Source organism: Somniosus microcephalus, chromosome 29, assembly GCF_052327205.1.
Source record: "Somniosus microcephalus isolate GS21.2 chromosome 29, FLI_Smic_1.0, whole genome shotgun sequence".
In the NCBI taxonomy this organism is placed as follows: domain Eukaryota; kingdom Metazoa; phylum Chordata; class Chondrichthyes; order Squaliformes; family Somniosidae; genus Somniosus; species Somniosus microcephalus.
Window position 1 is genome coordinate 17,861,068 of NC_141015.1, and position 20,544 is coordinate 17,881,611.

General features: G+C 48.4%; 1 protein-coding gene across 5 annotated transcripts in view; it reads left to right on the forward strand.

Moving 5' to 3' along the window:
- Positions 1–1,613: 1,613 nt before the first annotated feature.
- LOC147098503 (uncharacterized) overlaps positions 1,614–20,544 on the forward strand; it is a 66,788-nt gene continuing 47,857 nt past the window's right edge. For 2 of the 5 annotated variants that reach the window (XM_085970284.1, XM_085970289.1), the window contains exons 1-5: positions 1,813–2,154; positions 4,674–4,700; positions 10,395–10,740; positions 17,566–17,682; positions 20,241–20,482. In XM_085970284.1, the coding sequence (XP_085826410.1) occupies positions 1,997–2,154; positions 4,674–4,700; positions 10,395–10,740; positions 17,566–17,682; positions 20,241–20,482 (890 nt within the window). In that variant the 5' untranslated portion in view covers positions 1,813–1,996. Of the gene's footprint in view, positions 2,155–4,673; positions 4,701–10,394; positions 10,741–17,565; positions 17,683–20,240; positions 20,483–20,544 lie in introns of all 5 variants that reach the window. The other 3 variants (XM_085970286.1, XM_085970288.1, XM_085970285.1) reach the window with 3 other exon arrangements.

The following is a 20,544-nucleotide window of genomic DNA, read 5'->3' on the forward strand; positions in this document are numbered from 1 at the left end:
AGGACATTGTAACCCCTTTCCCCAAACAGAGGATATTGTAACCCGTTTCCCCCAAACACTGAGAACATTGCAAACCATTTCCCCAAACACTGAGGACATTGTAACCCCTTTCCCCCAAACACTGAGGACATTGTAACCCCTTTCCCCAAACACTGCGGACATTGTAACCCCTTTACCCAAACACTGAGAACATTGTAACCCCTTTCCCCAAACACTGCGGACATTGTAACCGCTTTCCCCAAACACTGAGGACATTGTAACCCCTTTCCCCAAACACTGAGGACATTGTAACCCCTTTCCCCCAAACACTGAGGACATTGTAACCCCTTTCCCCCAAACACTGAGGACATTGTAACCCCTTTCCCCAAACACTGAGAACATTGTAACCCCTTTCCCCAAACACTGAGGACATTGTAACCCCTTTCCCCCAAACACTGAGGACATTGTAACCCATTTCCCCCAAACACTGAGGACATTGTAACCCCTTTCCCCCAAACACTGAAGACATTGTAACCCCTTCCCCCAAACACTGAGGACATTGTAACCCCTTTCCCCAAACATTGAGGACATTGTAACCCCTTTCCCCCAAACACTGAGGACATTGTAACCCCTTTCCCCAAACACTGCGGACATTGTAACCCCTTTACCCAAACACTGAGAACATTGTAACCCCTTTCCCCAAACACTGTGGACATTGTAACCCCTTTCCCCAAACACTGAGGACATTGTAACCCCTTTCCCCCAAACACTGAGGACATTGTAACCCCTTGCCCCCAAACACTGAGGACATTGTAACCCCTTTCCCCAAACACTGAGAACATTGTAACCCCTTTCCCCAAACACTGAGGACATTGTAACCCCTTTCCCCCAAACACTGAGGACATTGTAACCCCTTTCCCCCAAACACTGAGGACATTGTAACCCCTTTCCCCAAACACTGAGGACATTGTAACCCCTTTCCCCAAACACTGCGGACATTGTAACCCCTTTCCCCCAAACACTGAGGACATTGTAACCCCTTGCCCCCAAACACTGAGGACATTGTAACCCCTTTCCCCAAACACTGCAGACATTGTAACCCCTTTCCCCCAAACACTGAGGACATTGTAACCCCTTTCCCCAAACACTGAGGACATTGTAACACCTTCCCCCCAAACACTGAGGACATTGTAACCCCTTTCCCCCAAACACTGAGGACATTGTAACCCCTTTCCCCAAACACTGAGGACATTGTAACCCCTTTACCCCAAACACTGAGGACATTGTAACCCCTTTCCCCAAACACTGAGGACATTGTAAATCCTTCCCCTCTCACCCACTACCTTGCCCAAGACCGTACACTAGATGGTTTATCCACTGAGTCACTGGGACGTCCCAAGGATCAGAATTTAAAAAAATATCTCACATTTTATTGATTCTAAGGTACTCTGCTGTGGGGTAAGCAGAGTGCAGATATAAACGGAAATGTTGGCACTGCTTCTTCAAAAATCTCTAAAGCTTTAATAGTGCCGCTCAGTAAGGACGTCAGTCGGAACTAATCTTAGCATTTCCTAAATTGACAGAGACAGCTTGGCAGGAGAAATAATCCCTTTAAATAGCGGCAGCAGCAGTCTCACCCTCAGTAGTTGCTGATTGAACAAGGAGAACGGTTCATCTCAGGAAAAGTTGACGGTGTTGAACTTGGAATTCGACTCAAGTGCAACTCTTTGTTTTCTTTTATAAACCACTTTAAGAGAACAAGGTTATTCTAATGTCGGGGTCTTCTGCTGTGTGATATCGCTGGTGTCCACATCTCCTAGGAAATCATGAATCTTGCTGCCCAGTTTCTGTTTTCGAAGTCCATGAGCAACAAAACTCCCGAGAAGGGCTCTTCAGAAGACGAGGAATATGATCCCTTTTGGATAAGGTTGGGTTGAACTTGTTGTCTTTAGGAAAAGCCTGCATTTCAAAGTCCTTTTCTGCCCCTCAGAACTTGTGGTTTGTAGGGAGTAGCATCATGTTGCGGCCAGAAGTTCATGGCTTGTGCCAGGCTGGATCCGTCTTGGGTCCCCCTCCTTCTCGTCCTCCTTCTCCTCATCCTCCTTCACCTTCTCACTATGGTATTGTTGGAGTCCTGCTTCGCCTCTTTATTTTTGCTGTTGGCCTTTTATTTAGGTAATTATTCTGATCGTTTGAAATGATTTGACAAGAACTCCAGTGGTTGAAGGGTCCAGAACAAGAGGACATAGATATAAGATTGAATGAAAAGGATTTAGCACAGAGAGCCAGGGAACCTTCTTACACAAAGGGTTGTGAGGCTGTGGAATGCACTACTAGAGTTAATGATTGAAGTTGGTACCGTGTTAATTTATAGGTTAGATAGGTACTTAAAGGGATATGGGAACAGGGCGGGTGCAGGGGATCAGGACTACTTCTCATGTGGTGGGTAAACACCAACATGGACTGGTTGGGCTGAATGTCCTATTGTCTTGCTGTAATCTCTATGTAATTCCAGGCAGCTTTCAAAATCTCTTCATGGGGACCAACACGTTCCTTCTGACCGTCAATAATTTTGACTGGGGCTTGACTGGCCCTTACAGGCTGTAACGGGACTTCTTGTTGGAGCGTGCAAGTGTTTGCGGCCGGCTGAGAGGCTGCAGAGGTTTGTAGTAATGATGGGTGCGTAGTAACAAGAGGATTGCAACGCGAATTGTGAGGTAATTCTGCAGGGTTGTCAGAACAAGAAAATGAAAATGAACCACAAATTCTGGTTTTCAGTTCAGACCTCCTGCATTTACAGTTTTCTTTCTCACCTTTCCCTTTCTGTGGGCCTCTCTAACGTCTTTTCATCCTCTTAACTATTCTTATCTTCTGTTGTTCTTTCAATGCCTATTCATTTGCTTCATTGAAATAACCTTTTCTACTATCTAACAGTTTTCTATTAAGCAATTTTTAGGACATTCGACCCATTAATTCTCTTGTGTTATTTCCTTCTCTCCCTTTTTACTCTACATTACTAAAATCTTTGCTTACCTCTTAGCCTTCGGTTCTGTTGAAAGATTTACACCCAAAATATTAACCTGTCTTTTCCCTTTACAAACAATGACTGACGTGCTCTGTAGTCCCAGCAGATTGTGCTTCTTATCATAACCAGAGTTTTGTAATAGAATTTTAGCAAGCATTCTCAGGCGGGAGATGGATGGAGATAATGGTCATTTGCCGAATTTCTCCATGAATCCCGCCGATCTCTCGCCCAAGTTACCGCAGGAGATTGGAAGAAACCCACAGGCATTCAGGGCTAGAGACCTTTGTAATAGTAAAGCGTGACAGGTTTCATACTGGTAGGTTCTGATGCAGGGTCATCGAGCTGAAACGTTAACTCTGTTTCTCTCTCCACAGATGCTGCCTGACCTGCTGAGTGTTTCCAGCATTTTCTGTTTTTATTTCAGATTTCCAGCATCCGCAGTATTTATACTGACAGGATTGTGGCTTATAATATCAAATCATTAATATCATTCCCAGCCTGAGCAGTCACCAGACCCACACACCCCAGGGCCGAACTGCTGTCTGAAGTAGCGATATTAAATGATGCTGAGTGAAATATTTTGCACCCAGTGCTGTTTCTTTGGTGGGGGCAGGAAGAGGGGGTAGTGTGCCGGGGAGGAGGGCCCTGTTTTGAATTACGCTTTAACTTAACAATTACTATAACTGATTTCTATAGAATCTTACAGCACACAAGGAGGCCATTCAGCCCATCAAGCCTGTGCCGGCTCATTGAAAGAGCTCTCCAATTAGTCCCACTCCCCTGCTCTTTCCCCCTAGCCCTGCAACATTCAAGTATTAATCCAATTTGCTTTTGAAAGCTACTATTGAATCTGCTTCCACCACCCTTTCAGACAATGCATTCCAGATCACAACAACTGGTATGTAAAAAAATTCTCCTCATCTCTCCGTTCTATCTTCTCGCCTCCACCAATGCTCCTTCTAATATTTTTAGGGGTGTGCGGCCCCTTTAACAGGCTGCGTGGCCCATTCAAATTCCTGCGCCTGCATGGTTTTTCCGTTTAAAAGCCGGTGAGCCGGCTGCGCGGGGGCCTCCAGACCGCTGTGCAGCCGCGGGGGCCACTCAGCTCGACGGGGACGTTGGTCTCCGCCCGCCAGGGCTGTCTGGAGCAGGGCTTGGACGTTTCACCTTCTGACCCAGAGGTGGGAATGCTACCTGATGTAAAAAGACTACGAAGCACTTGGTTTGAGTATAAAACAAGGCTTTAATCAACTGTTTCACAACCATGAGATTTCTAGTTACATCACTAGTTCCTGGTTACAGAAACATCCTGAGCAAGCTGGGCCCACGCCCGTGTAGTTATACTCCTCGGACGGCGCCACCAGCTGGCCGCCCAGTGTTACTTCATTAGTCATGATAAGATTCATGACACTACCATTGAGCCAAAGGCGCACTACCAACCCTCAGTATGAACATCTTCTACATAGCATCTCCCACCAACTCTTCATTACCTACTTAACTAGTGATGTATATGGAGCTGGGTGGTGGGAGGATAATTCATTCATACATGAGATCAGGTTAGCTCTTAAGCGACTTCCATTTTGTGAATAGTGTCAAATGTGTCTTTAATTATTCGTTACTTCCTCTGTCCTATGCTCAACTGCTCCTAATTGGCTTTGTTTATTTCCAGCTTTGTTGAGCGCGTCTGTGGAGACAAGTAGGTTCTTACAGCGATTAATCTGCTTATTTTATTCAAACACATTAAAGGTCAAGTGACAAGGTTGGCTGTTTTCATCGACTTAACTTCCCCTCGCCCCCTCCACTGCCTCTTCTGCTCGATGTACCTCATAATTGGCTTCCAAACATCACCGGGGATGATTTGCCGTCAACACTACTTGTGGTGACATTGGGAGTACATTTGCAAAGATTTCCTATGGCCCGGGTTCCTGGCAAAATTAGTCAGAAGATAGCAGATTTAAGCCCCACTCCACAGACTTGAGCAGGCTGCTACTCCAGTGCAGTACTGAGGGAGTGCTGCGCTGTCGGAGGTGCCGTCTTTTATGTGAAGTGTTACACCAAGCCCATTCAGATTGACATAAAAGATCCCATGGCACTATTTGAAGAAGAGCAGGGAGTTCTCCTGGTGACCTGGGCAATATTTATTCCTCAACCAACATCAATGTAATAGATTACCTGGCCATTATCACATTGCTGTTTCTGGGATCTTGCTGTGTGTGATTTGGTTGCCACATTTGCCTACAAAACAGCGGCCACATTTCAAAAGCACTCCATTTTGAAGCGCTTTGGGACAACCCGGGGACATGATAGGCACTAAATATAAATGCAACCTCTTGCTTTTTCGTTCACATTTGTGGCGCTTCCACACATAGCCGCGGAGCAATGCTTCCCTCCGCACCATCTCAGGAACAGGCTCTTCACCCCCGAGTGGGCAATTAAGTATTGCTGTTAAAATGGGAAACCTTGTGACCTGATCTGGATAGGATTGCAGTGAGTTACACCAAGACGGTGATACATCGAGAATGTGCACGGTGTGACTGAAGTAGAGCATGAGTTGGTGGGGACTAACTGCACAGCACAGAGTATGAATATGCATGGATTGTTTTAATTGGTTCAAACTGTGAATACGTACATTCAAGGCAGAGTTACTCACTCTCACAGTTTGTTGAGTGCCACTCTCTGGGCGAAAAATCGAGTCGTCCAGAAAAATTAGCGCCCCCCGCGAAGGAAATTGAGTGGTAGCGCCCCAAGAGGGAAGCGGGGCGTTACTGGAAGCACCCCATCTCCCTCTTGGGGCGCTGTGAGGGAATATCGCAGCGCTATGTGCCGCAGCGCCACACTCTGCGGCACGTCGCGCCGTGGTACTGCAGGCCTTCCTCCCCTTCTTAAAGGGGAGGTGCCTTGCGCAGCACGACTTGGGGCCCAGCTGGGCCCCCGGTGATCGGGAGTGCCAGCAAAAGAGCCTGGCACTCAAGAGAAGTGCTGGGCTCATGGAGTGCAGCGGGCACTCCGCGGTGGGGGCGGGTCAGGAGGCCAGGAACGGGAGCGGAGGCAGGTGCTGGCAGGCGGCCAGCAACAAAAATGGACGCCCGGCACCTCTCATTTAAATAGCGCCTCCCCGGCCGCAGGTAGGCCCCCCTAACCCCTTTGGACATAGCGTCCGGTGGTAAGTCAGGGAACACTTTGGAAGATTGCGGTTGGGGCGCGAGCAGGGCGCTGAATTTCGCAGGAGGCGTTGGCCGCGCCGCGCCCAGGCGCAAAGCAACCGAATTTTTCCCCCTCTATCTCTCCGTGATATATATATATCCTGACTCTAGCCCAGGGACACATGCAGCAGGTCTTCTGAGGATGAGGTACGAAGGAGGGAGGCAATAAATGGTACCCGGGGCTGCATTATTTATTTATTTAATTTTAAAAATTACTTCACGGGATGTGGGCTTCGCTGGCAAGGCCAGCATTTATTGCCCATCCCTAATTGCCTTTGAGAAGGTGGTGGTGCGGCACCTTCTTGAACCCCTGCAATCCATGTGGTGAAGGTGCTCCCAAGGTGCTGTTCAGGTGGGAGTTCCAGGAATTTGGCCCAGCGACGATGAAGGAACAGCGATATATTTCCATGTCAGGATGGTGTGTGACTTGGAGGTGGTGGTGTTCCCATGCGCCTGCTGCCCTTGTCCTTCTAGGTGGTAGAGGTCGCGGGTTTGGGAGGTGCTGTCGAAGAAGCCTTGGTGAGTTGCTGCAGTGCAGCTACGGTGTGCCGGTGGTGGAGGGAGTGAATGTTCAAGGTGGTGGATGAGGTGCCAATCAAGCGGGCTGCTTGGTCCTGGATGGTGTCGAGCTTCTTGAGTCTTGTTGGAGCTGCACTCAGGCAGGTAAGTGGAGAGCATTCCATCACACTCCTGACTTGTGCCTTGTAGGTGGTGAAAAGGTGAGTCACTTGCCGCAGAATACCCAGCCTCTGATCTGCCCTTGTAGCCACAGTGTTTATGTGACTGGTCCAGTTAAGTTTCTGGTCAATGGTGACCCCCAGAATGTTGATGGGTGGGGGATTCGGCGATGGTAATGCCGTTGAATGTCAAGGGACGGTGGTTAGACTCTCTCTTGCTGGAGATAGTCATTGCCTGGCATTTGTGTGGTGCGAATGTTAACTGCCACTTATCAGCCCAAGCCTGGATATTGTCCAGGTCTTGCTGCATGCGGGCACGGACTGCTTCATTATCTGAGGAATAGTGAATGGAACTGAGCACTTTTTTCTCAGTGTACAAACTTTAACCCTTTGCAGAGCTGGTTTAGTGTCTAGGTTACTACATCTTGTCCATTCTGCCACCTTATCTCTTATGGTACAGATCAGTCACGGTCTAACCGCTTGGCGGAACAGACTCAGGGCCTACTCCTGTTCCTATGGAGTTTGCTTCAGGATTTGGGAACTATTCATAGTGGGCGCACCAGCCTGCAATAAGATGGCTGCACCAATCATGCATCATTATGGCACAAATCTGTCTTTGAATCCATGCTGTAGGGTCGCTATAAACCTGTCAGCCTGCAAGTCCCTGTAGAGTACAAGTGGACTCACATCAGTCTCCTATTCAGTCACATTTCCTGCTGTAGGTATTGGGAAATTTCTCAATAATGTGGTCTTCTTCTTATCGTGTCTACGGACAGTCTACACATAGCCCAGCCAGAACTGGACACATTTTTGCGCCTTGTTGTTGAATTCGGCAAGATCTGCAACAGTGCAGGGTTCCTCCAACGATGGGCATTGCAGGAGATGTTGCATAGTCTGTGCCTCGGTTCCACATTCACAAGTTGTCGGGCTGGTTGAATATCCCCATTTGCTTAGTGACACCTTTGAGCAACCTACACCGGTCCTAAGTCTATTAAGGCACTTCCAGGTTGCCCAGTTGCAATTAGCTCCTGGGGGAAGGCTTTCATCAAGTAAAATTTCCATCGCTGGGGGTTGTTCAAGACTGGCGAGCCAGTCTTTCCACAAGGCGATGCGGGCTTCAGATGAGGTTGATTGTAATGGAACAACACTGTTCATGAAGATCTTCCTTGACTTTAGGCGGCTGGGTGTAGGTGTATGACAATGCAGAGGGTGCCTCTCATCTGATGTTTGATGGAGTCGCTCTTTCTTGCTGGCTACCGTTCTTCTTATATCAGGGGGAGCGATACCCGCCAGGATATATAGGCTGTTGGTGTTTGTTGGTTTTAAGCAACCTGTGATAAATCGGCAGCTTGCATTCAGAACGGCATCCATCTTCTTGGCATGAGTAGACCTTTCCCATGCAGGGCAGGCGTATTCGGCAGTGGAATAGCAAAGAGCAAGTGCACTGGTTCGCAATGTTTTCGGGCTTGTTCCCCATCTTGTGTTAGTGAGCTTATTCAGGATGTTGTTTCGTACGCTCACTTTTGCCTTTGTCTTCTCGATGTGGTTCTTGAAGGTGAGGCATCGGTCAAGGGTGACTCCTAAGTAGATAGGGTGCTCGCAAACTCTTTATTGTCACTGGAGAAAGGCCGACATGAAACACAACCCCAGTATTGTGAGGACAATCTCATTTGCTCCAAATTTTCATCAAATTAATTTCAATGCAGCAAACCAGAAGATTGTATTTTTTTTCACCCGCCAATTTCTTTTGTCAGTTTCTCCTTTTCTTTCCTCCCCTGACTCCTTGGGGACCTAATTTCCTTGGTAGTTCCGTTGGACTCCATTCGTAAAAAGATTGTGACCTTAAGTTGGGGCAATTGCGGTTGGCCTGGCAGGAGGCGGAGCCTCTGCTGGCTCTTCAACAAGGCCAGCCACTTTCGGAGAGGGAGGGCCTGGGACAGTGACTCCATGCACTGGGACTCCCCATTTCCCCAGCCCAGAAGAGACCCAACATGAGTGGAGCGTGGTGTGTTTAGTGAGGCGAAGTCTCCAGTAGGGCAGAAGTGGGCCCCACTGTGGTGGGGGGGAGGCGGTGGGGGTGATGCAGTAACCCAGACCATGGAAGTGTCCTGGACCCCTGACAGGTAATTCTCTTCAATACTTTGGGATCAGCGCCTTTAAACAGGGGCTATGGCGGGAGTGCATGGCGTCTCTGGGGCAGAGGGGGACTGGGCACCCCACCCACCACCCGCCCAATGGTAAAACCAGGTGATGGCGTTTCTGGCAGCATTGGGCAGGTGAGTGTTGAAGATGTGCCCGCACTGGTGCGTACACCCACCGGCCCATGTAAATATGATGCCCTCCCACTGACCCTGCAGACCACGGATTTATAGCCATCAGTCACTCACTGCTACCTTGCAGAGTAGCAATGCAGGTGTGAGCACAATAGTGAGATTCCATTAAAGCTATTCTACACTCACTGGGGGTCTTCAGCGTCCACCCCAGTCCTGTCCTCACCATGTGGCCACTTGCTGCTGAATAATGATCAGGCACGGCAACCCTGGCAGATCCCTCCCCCTCTCCCCCCCCCCCCCAGCACCCCTCCCATTAACCTGGCCGACATCCGCAAGTTAGCACTGACAGAGGATCAAGCCGGCACAGACAAGATGGGCCGAATGGCCTCCTTCTGCGCTGTCAATTTCTATGATTCTATGAAGCCAGGGACCTTTCCTGACCTGAAGGCACTGGAATTCCCTCCCTAAACCTCTCCGCCTCACTACCTCTCTTTCCTCCTTTAAGATTCTCCTTAAAACCTAGTTCTTTGGCCAAGCTTTTGGTCACCTGCCCTAATTTCTCCTTATGTGGCTCGGTGTCAAATCTTTTGTCTGATAATAACCCTGTGAAGGGCTTTGGGACCTTTTACTACATTAAAGGCACTATATAAATGCAAGTTGTTGTTGTTGTATGGCTCAGCTACCCACTCGTTAAACTCACTGAGGCATCGGGCGAGCACTAGAAGTAATTGTAAGCAATCGTTCAATCCGACTTTTGATTTGTGGGAGGGTGGTGAATTTTTTTTTATTATTCATTCTCAGCATGTGGGCGTCGCTGGCAAGGCCAGTATTTATTGCCCGTTCCTGATTTTTTTTAAATTTGTTTATGGGATTTGGGCGTCGCTGGCAATGCCAGCATTTATTGCCCGTCCCTAATTGTCCTTGAGAAGGTGGTGGTGAGCCGCTGCCTTGAACCGCTGCAGTCCGTGTGGTGAAGGTGCTCCCACAGTGCTGTTAGGGAGGGAGTTCCAGGATTTTGACCCAGTGAGGATGAAGGATCGGTGATATACTTCCAAGTCAGGATGGTGTGTGACTTGGAGGGGAACTTGGAGGTGGTGCTGTTCCCATGCGCCTGCTGCCCTTGTCCTTCTAGGTGGTAGATGGTACTATTGTCACACTTTCACATTGGAACTTCTGGGGAAAGAAAGCCCAGCGTTAACATCCAACACCAACATATCTTTGCTTGTATTTTGTACAGTGGCGAGGAAGGAGCTCAGCGGAGGCACCAACGTCCGCCTGTGAGCGGTGATTCCCGTCATCACAGCAATGGGCCGATCGTGAACGGATGCCCAGCGCTTCGGCAGAGGGCTATAAACCCAGAAAGGCTCAAGGATTTTGGGGAGGATGAATACCTGGGCAATGATGTAAAGACTTGGGAAATGACAGTGACGGGCCACTCGCAGACGCTGCTCTGCGATGCCCCAGACTTGACAGAACGCAAAACCCGCAGGACCTCTGAAACCGGCGGCGGCCAAGTCCGATTTGAGGACATCAGTGCAGCTGCCTTTAAAATCCAGAATGGAGTTCAGAAAACCCCCTGCACGGTACGTTGCTGGGTTATCTTTTCAGTGTTTTTTGTGAATTTCGTGCTTGCATTGATGTGGGCTGCAGCCTAAGGCTGGCACTTGGCGTCTCCATACCCTGGCAGAGTTTGCAACTGTTCTGACACCATGCCCAGCAGAGCCACGGCACAACATCAGGGCACCCCCTCCCGTTCCCCCGTCAACATCAAGCGCTTTCAAGTCAGATGTAGCATGGGTTAGATTGCACAGGAAAACTCCCCTCACTCCACTTCAGCAATGGGACTCAGCCCCTCGCTCAGAAAAGCCCTCCCCACTGCACCAGTGTGCCATTTCCCCATTCCCCACATGAACCATAGTGGCTTTTCTTGACAAGAACTCTGCGTTCCTCCAATTCTGGCCTCTGTTATGTTCATAAATAAATAGACGTTTTCATTATGAACAGCTAGCTTGAGCTAGTCATTTATTCAGCCATGTGGACTAGTGTACAGGCATCCATCTTGACTACTGCCTTGTGGGTAGTCCCTTACTAAACATACAGCTCCACCTAGTGTACCATTCTAGAATGACATGTTACTGATCATTACAGCCTCTTGCGTATCCCCTGCTTCCGACGGCCCACCATTGGCAGCCGCGCCTTCAGCCGTCTCGGCCCTAAGCTCTGGAATTCCCTCCCTAAACCTCTCCGCTTCTCCACCTTGCTCTCCTCCTTTAAGACGCTCGGTAAACTTACCGCTGTGACCAAGTTTCTGGTCACCTTCCCTAACGTCTCCTTCTCCCATGAAGGGCCTTGGGACCTTTGACTACATTCTTTGTGCTATATAAATGCAAGTTGTTGTTGAGTGAGATTAGTGACAAATTGGGACAGTGTTGTGCTGAGGACCCATGACAAGGACAAGTGATTTGAGACTTACTGCCTCTGAGATTTTTGTTAGTGCAAAGTTGTAGTTCTTGGGCCACAAAGACAGAGTAAGTGTAGAGATTTCTAGGATTTGTTATGGGACGTCACACCAGATCAGTTGCCCTACCTGAGGCCACTGGGGAACTGGATTGAGATTGTCCAAACCCATTTCATATCAGAGCCTTAGAGCTAGCAGGCTTCCAACATCCAAGGAGAGCACATACAAGTTGGCCAGAAAAAGCAATAATCCTGAGGATTGGGAGCAATTTAGGATTCAACAAAGGAGGACAAAGGGATTAATTAAGAAAGGGAAAATAGAATATGAGAGTAAGCTTGCAGGGAACATAAAAACTGACTGTAAAAGCTTTTATAGATATGTGAAGAGAAAAAGATTGGTGAAGTCAAGCGTAGGTCCCTTGCAGTCAGAATCGGGGGAATTTATAATGGGGAGCAAAGAAATGGCAGACCAACTAAATACATATTTTGGTTCTGTCTTCACAAAGGAGGACGCAAATAACTTCCCAGAAATACCACGGAACATAGGGTCTGATGAAAGGGTGGAACTGAAAGAAATCAGTATTTGTAGGGAAATGGTGTTAGGAAAATTGATGGGACTGAAGGCCGATAAATCCCCGGGGCCTGATAATCTACATCCCAGGGTACTTAAGGAAGTGGCTCTGGAAATAGTAGATGCATTGCTGGTCATCTTCCAGAACTCGATAGACTCTGGAACAGTACCCATGGATTGGAGGGTAGCTAATGTTACCCCACTATTCAAAAAAGGTGGCAGAGAAAAAGCGGGGAATTATAGACCGGTAAGCCTGACATCGGTAGTGGGGAAAATGCTAGAGTCTATTATAAAAGATGTAATAGCAGAGCACTTGGAAAGCAGTGACAGGATCGGACAAAGTCAACATGGATTTACAAAAGGTAAATCATGCTTGACTAATCTACTGGAATTTTTTGAGGATGTAACTGGTAAAATAGATAAGGGAGAACCAGTGGATGTGGTGTATTTGGACTTTCAGAAGGCTTTCGATAAGGTCCCGCATAAGAGGTTAGCATGCAAAATTAAGGCACATGGGATTGGGGGCAAGGTATTGACTTGGATAGAGAACTGGTTGGCGGACAGAAAGCAAAGAGTTGGAATAAACGGGTCATTTTCCAAGTGGCAGGCAGTGACTAGTGGGGTACCGCAAGGATCGGTCCTAGGACCCCAGCTGTTCACAATATATATTAATGATCTGGACGAGGGAATTGGATGTAATATCTCCAAATTTGCAGATGACACAAAGCTGGGTGGGAGGGTATGCTGTGAGGAGGATGTTGTGAAACTCCAGTACGATTTGGACAAGTTGGGTGATTGGGCAGAAACATGGCAAATGCACTATAATGTGGATAAATGTGAGGTTATCCACTTTGGTGGCAAAAACAGGAAGGCAGATTATTATTTGAATGGCAAAAGATTGGGAGAAGGGGAAGTGCAAAGAGACCTGGGTGTTCTTGTGCACCAGTCACTGAAGGTAAGCATGCAGGTGCAGCAGGGGGTTAAGAAGGCAAATGGTATGTTGGCCTTCGTAGCAAGAGGGTTCGAGTACAAGAACAAGGATGTCTTGCTGCAGTTGTACAGGGCCTTGGTGAGACCGCACCTTGAGTATTGTGTGCAGTTTTGGTCACCTTACCTGAGGAAGGACGTTCTTGCCATGGAGGGAGTGCAGTGAAGATTCACCAGGCTGATACCTGGGATGGCAGGAATGACGTACGAGGAGAGATTGTGTCAATTGGGCTTATACTCACTGGAGTTTAGAAGATTGAGAGGGGATCTCATCGAAACCTATAAAATTCTGTCAGGTCTGGACAGACTAGATGTTTCTGATGGCCGGGGAGTCCAGAACCAGGGGTCATAGTCTAAGGATAAGGGGTAAGCCATTTAGGACAGAGATGAGGAGGAATTTCTCCACCCAGAGAGTGGTGAACCTGTGGAATTCTCTACCACAGAAGGCAGTAGAGGCCAATTCATTAAATATATTCAAGAAGGAGTTGGATATATTTCTTAAGGCTAAAGGGATCAAGGGATATGGGGAGAAGGCAGGGACAGGGTACTGAATTTGGATGATCAGCCATGATCTCATTGAATGGCGGAGCAGGCTCGAAGGGCCGAATGGCCTACTCCTGCTCCTATCTTCTATGTTTCTATGTTTCTACATCAGTCTGAGCTAAGTTTGAACCCTGACCCCAGAGTTCAATGGTCAGTGTCTAGCCACTGCAATATTTTGATAGATTAATGTCGACTCTGTATGTTGGAATCGCCTTCCCTAATGCATGGTTTACTGGTAGTTTAACATGTTGTTTCTTTAAACCTCTCCCCCCCCCCCCTAATTCTCCCATGCTTCGGCCCTGATTTTACTAATGGAGGCGGGTTGAGGGCGGGTCCACTGCTCAGAGGCTTTCCGACCCGCTCCTGGCTGCCGCCTCCCAGAACTTATTATTTTCGCTTGATTGGCCTTGTTACGGTATTATATAGAAAGGGGAGTTGACAGCATCTGTTCTGAACAAAATTTAATGAATGAAATTGCTGGTCATATTATTCCAGAAAGATATTTATGAATTTTTTATATATCAATTTATTATCTGACTATGAAATGAAAAAGATGCCAGATTTGCTCCAATCAATGGCTTAGTGATATTAATGCGTTTTCCTCTTAAAGGTGCTGGCTGCTGCAGGAACGGCAGCCCCAATAACTAAGGCTCACCCAGGTTCAATGAGGGCTCTCTCCATGCTCTTGTTGAGGGAGTTAGAGGACGTCAGGAGCTCCTCTTCCCTGGAAACGGAAGGAGGAGGCCTCCTCAGCAAACCAAGGCAGCTTGGTTGCAAATTGCTGAGGAGGTGAGCTCGAGGTCTGTGTGCAGACGCACATGGGTTCAGTGTGGAAAAAGGTTTTATGATCTGCTGAGATCACCTAAAGTGTGGCCTGTGTTCTGGAAATGGCAGTTCAAGAGTGAGGGCTCAGGGTGATTTCCATGTAAAATGTTGGTGGTGACACTGAGCGCAAACCATTGTTTATTGGACAGATGTTGCCTGGGGCTTTGAGGATGTCGGACTTATTTTCATCTCCATGTGCCAGCCACCGCGTAAGATTATGCGAATCTGGCATGAATGAGTGCGTCCCTTGCCTGACGGCCAGCAATGTGGTCGCCTGCTGCTGGATTGGCCACATCTGGCCCCGCAAGGCGTCACTCCCCGTCCTCTTCACCGTCCTCTTCATCTTCCTCTTCATCTTCCTCCAAGGAGGCTGTGTGCTGAGCCACCTGTCCATCCGGCAGCACGAAGCCGCGCTGCTCTTCCTCCGAATCTGACGACCAGGATGAGAGGATGTAAATGGTTCCCATCCCGTTGTTATAGATTACAGTTGAGGGAAGAAGCTTGCAAGCGCACACTCAAAGTGGCCTGAAATTATTCCCAATCAGTTCAAACAGCAGATGTGTGTCGGCTTGACCAGTCACAAGGTCAGTAGATTTGCAAAATCTTATCCCAAACCTCCAACAAAGTTGTTGCCTTTGAATGTCAGCCATGTTACAGGAGCGCTTTTAAAGTCTGCACCAATAATGACTGCAGATCATGTCCTCCACCAACTCGTCTCCTTGCAGCTGGACTGTTTCTGACACGACGGGAAACAGGAGCCAGAGGCACGGAAATGGGAAACCTTTGTCAAAATAGGATTATCAAGGCAGTTAACAGGGTCCTAACTGCCTTAACTACCTGTCCCACCGGTTGCCGTCGGGTCAGTTTGGGAGCAGCTGAACAGACACTCACGAAAATCGCGTGGGGCGGGATGGAGGCGGGCTGGGTGTCTGAAGCCATTTTTTCCGATTTTAGCAGCTGACACGCCTCCAAATCCGCCTCCTCGGGGCTGTTAAAATCGAGCCCTAAGAGTTTTGTTTTCTACTTCTTGTTGTGAATCTTTGCTCTCCTTGAGGTAAGATGTGATCTCCTGGATTGGTTTCTATCGCCTGAGAGGGTCGGAGAGGAATTTTCCAATATTTTTTCCCTTATTGGCCCTGGTTTTTTCTCTGCCTCCAGCAGCAGGAGATTTTATGGTTGCGAGGGAGGGTGGGAGGTAGATGAGTTGGGAGAGAAGACGTGTTTAGCCACAATGGTCCGGCTGGCATAGTGTGGGGCAGGCGTGATGGACCAGCTGACCTTTTCCTGCCCGTCAATCTTGTATCTTTGTATGTAAGGGGAATAGCAATTCCGGGGAACCTAATACCACCTTCGTAACAACAGGTGCCGGCACTTCCAAAGTAGTTTGTTGACTGTAAAGCACTTTGGGTCCTCCTGATTTAAATGCAAGTTAATTCTCTTTCCACTTTCAGCACCCATTGTCAGCATCAAGTACTCCCACATTAGAAAAAAGTATCTGCTGCAGCCTACTCGACAACCGTCTGCCTTTGCACAGACACTCAAGTGTTCTTGACCCTGTCCGCATTCATGGTCCAAATCAGCAATGACCAGGCCTGAGTTCCTAACTGCTGCTACTCCAATTGTGACTCCCTCGAGATCCAGAAATTTTTGCTCACAGTGTACCGTACTGTCCATCACTGTCAGAGCCCCAGCAGGGAGGAGCTCAGGAGCATTTTTTTATATTCGTTCATGGGATGTGGGCGTCGCTGGCAAGGCCAGCATTTATTGCCCATCCCTAATTGCCCTTCAGAAGGTGGTGGTGAGCCACCTTCTTGAACCGCTGCAGTCCTTGTGGTGAAGGTACTCCCACAGTGCTGTTAAGGAGGGAGTTCCGGATTTTGACCCAGCGACGATGAAGGAATGGCGATATACTTCCAAGTCAGGATGGTGTGTGACTTGGAGGGGAACTTGGAGGTGGTGGTGTTCCCATGCGCCTGCTGCCCTTGTCCTTCTAGGTGGTAGAGATCGCGGGTTTGGAAGGTGCTGTCGAAGAAGCCTTGGCGAGTTGCTGCAGTGCATCTTGTAGATGGTACACACTGCAGCCATGGTGCGCCGATGGTGGAGGGAATGAATGTTTAAGGTGGTGGATGGGGTGCCAATCAGGCGGGCTGCTTTGTCCTGGATGGTGTCGAGCTTCTTGAGTGTTGTTGGAGCTGCACTCACCCAGGCAAGTGGAGAGCAGGAGAAGGAGGTAGCAATGATCTTGGGGATGAGGGGGGTGGGTGGGTGGGGGAGAGTTTATTTTACCCTAGAGACCTTCCAGGGACCTGTTGGGGACTTCTCAGGGGTCAGTCTCTTTGCATGTTTGCTCCTTGTTAGTCATTCTTGTCCATTACACTTTTTTTTACAGAAAGAAAGAACTTGTATTTATATAGCACCTTTTCTGACTTCAGGACGTTCCACAGCCATTGAAGTACCTTTTGAAATGTAGTCACTGCTGTAATGTAGGAAATGTGACAGCCAATATGCGCACAGCAAGCTCCCACAAATGGCAATGAGATAAATGACCTGTTAATCTGCTTTAGGTCTTGGTTGAGGGATAATTATTGGAGAAGCCACCCAGGGAACAGCCCTGCTCTCTTTTGAATGCTGCCATGGGATCTTTATACATCCACCTGAGAGGGCAGGTAGAGCCTCAGTTCAAGATCTCACCCGAAAGACAGCACCTCCGACAGTGCGGCACTCCCTCAGTACTGCACCAAAATGTAACCATAGATGCGGAAGTCTCTGGAGTGGGATCTGAACCCACGACCTTCTAACTCACAGGCGAGAGTGCTACCACTGAGTCAAGCTTGACACTAAGAACCCAGCATTATTTCTGCTGCTGTATAACTCATGGTCTAGGATGCAATTCTCAGGCTCCCAGCAATGCTTGCTAACATTTTGATGAATGTTTACAATTTGTCGGCAAAGAGACTGATGGGACCAAAACCAACGATCATCAACCTCGGGTACTTAGCAAATATGTTCCGTTCTTTTTTCCCAGTACTCCAGGCTCTCCAAGCAGTACGGGATGGATATTTACTTGAAGAAGGAATATCTGCACTACACTGGCAGTGTGAAAGAGCGAGGGGTGTGGTACCTGTTGACATCACTATCGCAGGTATGGAACGTCAGATTCGCCATCTCAGCTAATTGTCTATCCTCCTTCCTAATATAAAGGCAACACAGCACTGCAAATGGCGGAAATCTCAAATGGGAACAGAAAACGTTGGGAATACACAGCAGACCATTCAGCATCTGTGAAGAGAAAAGAGTTAATGGTCCGTAATTTCCAATAGGAGGCTTCCTGCGTGCGGAGGCCTCCTAGCGGAAAAAAATCTACGCACTTCCCTGAGGGCTCCCGAGGTCCGGACACTTCCGATCCTGGACCTCTCCACAGTCGAAATGCGCAGGGCCCACGTATCCCAGGGGCGCAGGCGGTTCGCAAGCGTCCCTGGATCACGTGGGCCAGGCCAGCCAATAGGAGAAGCGAATCTCCCTTCATTCTGTTGACAGATAGACCTGTCAAAAGTATGAATGGGGATCACCCCAAAGAGACATCAAAACATTAAATACATTTTTAAAAAGCCATCACACTTTTTAAATGAGTTCAAATGACATTAAATTAAATATTTTAAACAAAAATTTAATTAAAAAAAATAATTACAGTTTTTTACAGGGTTAAAAATAAACTTACCTTTTTTAAAAGTATTTTTAAATTATAAATGAGTGAAAAAAAATGTTTTAAAACTTTTTTAAACTCTTATGCTGGTAAAAGCAGGCCTTACGTGTGCTTTTACCAGGCGTAAGATTTCTAAGGGTTTTCTGCAGGCGGAGGTTCTGTAGAAAGCGGAACTCTCCCCCCGCAGAGGCCCTTCTCCAGGGCAGGCGTCCGATCTGTCCAGAGCATTCTTGACAGATCGGAAATGCCGGTTTTCAGCACATGCGCTTGGCATGCCTGAAACCGGCATTTCCGATGTCCCTATGGGTGTGTACACAGCGCATACACACCCGTAGGCATCGGGAAATACGGGCCATTGTATTGGGTGTAGTGTCGACCTTTCATCAGAACTGAACTGAAAGATAAGCAGGTTGGTTTAGTAAAGTTGGAAAAAAATAGAGGGGGAAAGATGGGGGGGAACAACACCGAGCCACAGAGAGGGCTTAATAGGTTAAATGACCTGCAAACTGCTTAATAGAAAACTATTATATAAAGATAACAGTTTTCTACTCAACACATGTTAACAGTGGGACCAATGCACTGTGAATATTCTGTTCATGTGAGTTGCAAATGGCCAACTTGCAAGATCTTCCAGGGTCAGTGCTCTATTTAAAGTGAGCCCCTGTCGTGACTTGGTCCGTGTACTCGGAGCTTGCCAATGGGAGAACATAAGAAATAGGAGCAGGGGTCGGCCATTCAGCCCCTCGAGCCTGCTCCGCCATTCAATAAGATCATGGCTGATCTGATCTTGGCTTCAACTCTACTTTCTCACCCGCTCCCCGTAACCCTTGACTCCACTGTAGCTCAAAAATCTGTCTATCTCCGCCTCGAATATATTCAATGACTCCGTCTCCACAGCTCTCTGAGGTAGAGAAAGTTTCACAACCCTCTGAGAAAAAATTCCTCCTCATCTCCGTTTTAAATGGGCGACCCCTTATCCTGAAACTATGCCCCCTAGTTCTAGATTTCCCCACGAGGGGAAACATCCTCCCTGCATCCACCCTGTCAAGCCCCCTCAGAATCTTATATGTTTCAATCAGATCACCTCTCATTCTTCTAAACTCCAATGAGCATAGGCCCAACCTGCTCAACCTTTCTTCATAAGACAACCCCTTCATCTCAGGAGGGGGCGGGAGTAGAATATCTGACGCACCAGCAGTTCCTAAAGGGCTACAGCCGGGCTTCAAAGTGACGCGGCAACTTAACAGTAAGTGGTTATCTGCGGGGATGGAAATCGTTGGCAGCCCTTTCGCGGGCAAATAAAAGCGGCTGGCAAAACCCGTGGGTTGTTGGAGCAGGAAAAAGGGTCTATGGACAAGTGGTGAGGTGGCCCAGCACCTGAACTCTCTGATGTTTGGTTCAGTGGAGGTGCCGCTGCAGGATGTGGCCGCGAAGGGGATTGCTCCATTTGGCACCCCAGAGCGTTCTCCTGGTGGGGTTCAGTGCTGCGTACATCGCAGGCAGGGTCTGGAGCAGGTGTGGAAGAAGGTGGCACACCTGGGCCAGGCTGCCCGGGTGCAACTGCATAACAGGGCCACATACCAGACAGATGGCACAAATGTGCATGTCGCAAAGTGTTCCCTGTCCAGCAGGTGGCAAGGATCCCATAAGTTTATTCCTTTGCAACCGGATAAGTAGACTTCAGGTCGCAGTAAAGCTTTCTTATGTTTCCCATGGAATCGGAGCAGGGAAGGATGTGAGGGGGACAGTGTTTAATCCATAGCCCACTCTGCCTCCCTATCATAGCGATTTCATTCCACCCGTTTAGATTGGTTTTGAGCACAGAGGTGGGAGGGCACTAGATTTAGGTAATTACTAATCACATGGGGGGGGGAAGAGCGCGGGGGGGGGTGGGACTAATTGGACAGCTCTTTCAAAGAGCCGGCACAGGCATGATGGGCCGAATGGCCGCCTTCTGAGCTGTATGATTCTGTGAACTGACCCGTTTCATTTTGCAGGAACAGCAGAGAAAGGGTGTGATCCTGGCAGCGGACAACAGCTTCTCCATGGCCGTGGCTCACCATGCCACGGAGCTCCACATACCTGTGTTCGTTATCGTTTCCACCAACACCTCACCAGGCAGGGTGAAAATGTGCCGTGAGTACGGCGCCATGGTGATTACCTACGGAAGCAACGTGAAGGATTCCCGGAGCCACGCAAAAAAACTGGCCAGTGAGAACGGTTACCTCTACCTGCAAGAGTGAGTTGCTAAATTGCCGTTATTTACAGACTTGAGGGAACCATGGTAACCAAACTCAGACT